We start from the raw sequence: 2,620 nt of genomic DNA, 5'->3' as shown, positions 1-2,620 counted from the left end.
TGTAGGACCAGAGGGACCATGGGAGGACGTAAGGGTCCATGCACGGTGGTTGGTATGACAGGAGGGACCATAGGAGGGCATCACAATCTATGCATGGTGGACTGTTGGACCAGAAGGACCACAGGAGGCCATCACCATCCATGCATGGTGGTCTGTAGAACTAAAGGGACCATGGGAAGATGTCAGGTCCATGTACAGTGGTTGGTAGGACAGGAGGGACCATACAAGGGCATCATCATTCATGCATGGTGGCCTGTAGGACCAGAGGGACCACAGGAGACCATCACTGTCCATGCATAGTGGTCTGTAGAACCACAGGAGGCCATCACCATCCATGCATGGTGGTCTGTCGAACCAGACGGAGCACAGGAGGCCATCACTGTCCATGCATGGTGGTCTGTGGGACCAGAGGGATCACAGAGGGTTGCAGGGTCCATGCGCGGCAGTCAGCAGGGGAGGAGGGATGGTGGGAGACCATCAGGGTCCAAGCATGGCCAGGCTGACCACAGGAAGCCAGCAGTATCCATGCACGGTAGTCAGTAGGACCAGAGAGAGGACCTGTGGTCTACAGGAGGATGGCAGGGTCCATGCTTGGCAGTTGATGGGACCAGAAGGACCACCAGAGACCATCAGGGTCCATGCATGGTGGCCTGCAGGACCAGAGGGGCCATGGGATGCTGGCAGGGTCCATGCACAGTGGTCAATATGGCAGGAGTTGGGATGCCACTGTGAGCTGGGGATACTCATGGACATCTTGGTCACTGGTGCAGCCACTTGCAGTGAAGAGGAGACTCCTGGGCAGGCACCATGGTGCTGAGCCAGAGAAACACCCACATGGTGGAGACTCGGTGGGGACACGGTGGGGGCTTTTAGCCAACGGCTGGTTCCCAGTGTGGTGGGGGCAGGACCCAGCTAGGGATGGAGGCAGGACAGCCTCATGGCTGTCGCCATGGTCATCCTGCTCTGGGAGTCTCTTCCTTCCTCCAGCCAGAGCTTCTGTAGGCCTGATGCCGACTTCTCCATCCTCAGACCTTCCCCAGCTTCATGTCCCTGCTCCAAGGTCCCCCCATGCCCTGCAGCCCACCCACTGCCCCATGCAGTCCTGCCACACAGGTCCCCTCCGTCCCTCTGACCCCGCCCCCCCAGACCCATTTCATGGGGACAACCTCTCTGGGGGTGCTTCCACCAAGTACATCGTCCCCATTGTCACCCTGTGGGGACACAACCTGCAACCTTAAGGCAGTGGAAAGCCCATCCATCCCCCAGCCCCACAGTGTCCCCAAGGCGTGCCCCAGCCACCAAGGCAGATGTCCCAGCAAAGAGGGGTCCAGGGACACCTAAATACCTGCCCCAGAGGGAGGGGACAGTCACCCACCAGTGGGGAAGCACTGGCAAAGGGTGTTGGCAGCACATGGACCTCACCGCGGTGGCCCAGAGTCACCGACACCCCCCTCCCAAACCTCCTCCCCATGGGTTGGGGGGACAAGGGTTGGGGATGCTCCTGGCCCAGCCGCAGTCCACCCCCACCCCTGCCATCATTGTCCCTGTCACTCGGCCTCAGGCTGGGCCCCCTCGAGCTCCAGGCAGCCGTTGAGCTGGAGGTCAGGGGCCTGTGGGTCATATTCCTCATCCAGAAAGTCCAGGGAGTTGTTACTGGGCAAACCCCGGATGGTGAATTTGTGGGACACCTTCGTCCACTGCTCCCGGTTACTGGCCACCCGCTCGTAGAGCTCCGCCGCTTTAGGGAAGAGGTCCTGCAGCAACCTGCCGCGGTGGAACACCCCATCAGCATCTAACACCCCCAACATCTGCCAGACCTCCTGCCCAGCTCCCCTGTTCCCACCCTGGCATGGCATGAGTGGGGGAGTGATGGCAGAGGGTCCCTCCCAACCCCGGCACCAGCCGTGGGGGCTCACTTGTAGATGGGCATGGCGATGTGCTCCATGAAGCTGATCTGCAGCTCAGGGATGTAGGCTTTCTCCCGGTCCATCATCTCCAGCGGGCTGTTGCCCATGGCCTTCTCCTGCAGCAGTGGCAAGGGTGGGGGCACCAATGCTGGTGGCCATTCCCACCTCATTCCCAGCCAAGACCTTCACGCCTACGCCTCCCCACCTCACCCAAGCCTTCTTGGTGCTTGCCAAGAGTTGGCCAAGCTCAACCCTGCACCAAGCCCTGGTGCTACCTACCAGGTCACCCTGGGAGAAGAACTCCTTGTAGATCAGCTCCTGCAAGGGACAGGCTGTCAGCACAGCAAGGGGGTGGGTGCATGACTAGGGTGACTCCCACTACCACCCCACCTGCCCTCCAGACCCCTCCCCATGGCTCTGCTTTGGGCAAGGACACGGTCCCGGCATAGGGACCTGCTGGGTGGTCATGGAGTCCCTCCATGGAGCATGATGCCACTGCAAGGGATGTGTGGGTGCCCTGGGGGGTGGCAGGGTGGCATTCAGGGGGTCAGCCCCACAGTGCGGCACTCACTGCGATCTTCCTGGTGGTCTTCCAGCCCTTGGTCTGGTCGGAGAGGTCACAGGAGGTCATGAGCAGACAGAGCAGCAGGCTGCGGTGCTGCTTGTTCTTGGGGTCGTAGCCCACTGCCGGGCAGGGAGTGGGGCAGGGGGTG

General features: G+C 61.1%; 1 protein-coding gene across 1 annotated transcript in view; it reads right to left on the bottom strand.

Moving 5' to 3' along the window:
* Nucleotides 1–1,547: 1,547 nt before the first annotated feature.
* Nucleotides 1,548–2,620, bottom strand: part of PDE2A (phosphodiesterase 2A, cGMP-stimulated) — a gene marked incomplete at its 5' end in the record, with an annotated part of 3,882 nt that continues 2,809 nt past the window's right edge. Inside the window, 4 exons of the mRNA XM_010133454.1 lie at nucleotides 1,548–1,764; nucleotides 1,917–2,023; nucleotides 2,187–2,225; nucleotides 2,479–2,591. Coding sequence (XP_010131756.1) covers nucleotides 1,548–1,764; nucleotides 1,917–2,023; nucleotides 2,187–2,225; nucleotides 2,479–2,591 — 476 coding nt within the window. The remainder of the gene's footprint in view (nucleotides 1,765–1,916; nucleotides 2,024–2,186; nucleotides 2,226–2,478; nucleotides 2,592–2,620) is intronic.

This window comes from Buceros rhinoceros, unplaced genomic scaffold (assembly GCF_000710305.1).
Source record: "Buceros rhinoceros silvestris isolate BGI_N320 unplaced genomic scaffold, ASM71030v1 scaffold27943, whole genome shotgun sequence".
Lineage (NCBI taxonomy): Eukaryota > Metazoa > Chordata > Aves > Bucerotiformes > Bucerotidae > Buceros > Buceros rhinoceros.
Note: the sequence above shows the minus strand (reverse complement) of the source record. Positions and strands in the feature narration are given on the sequence as shown.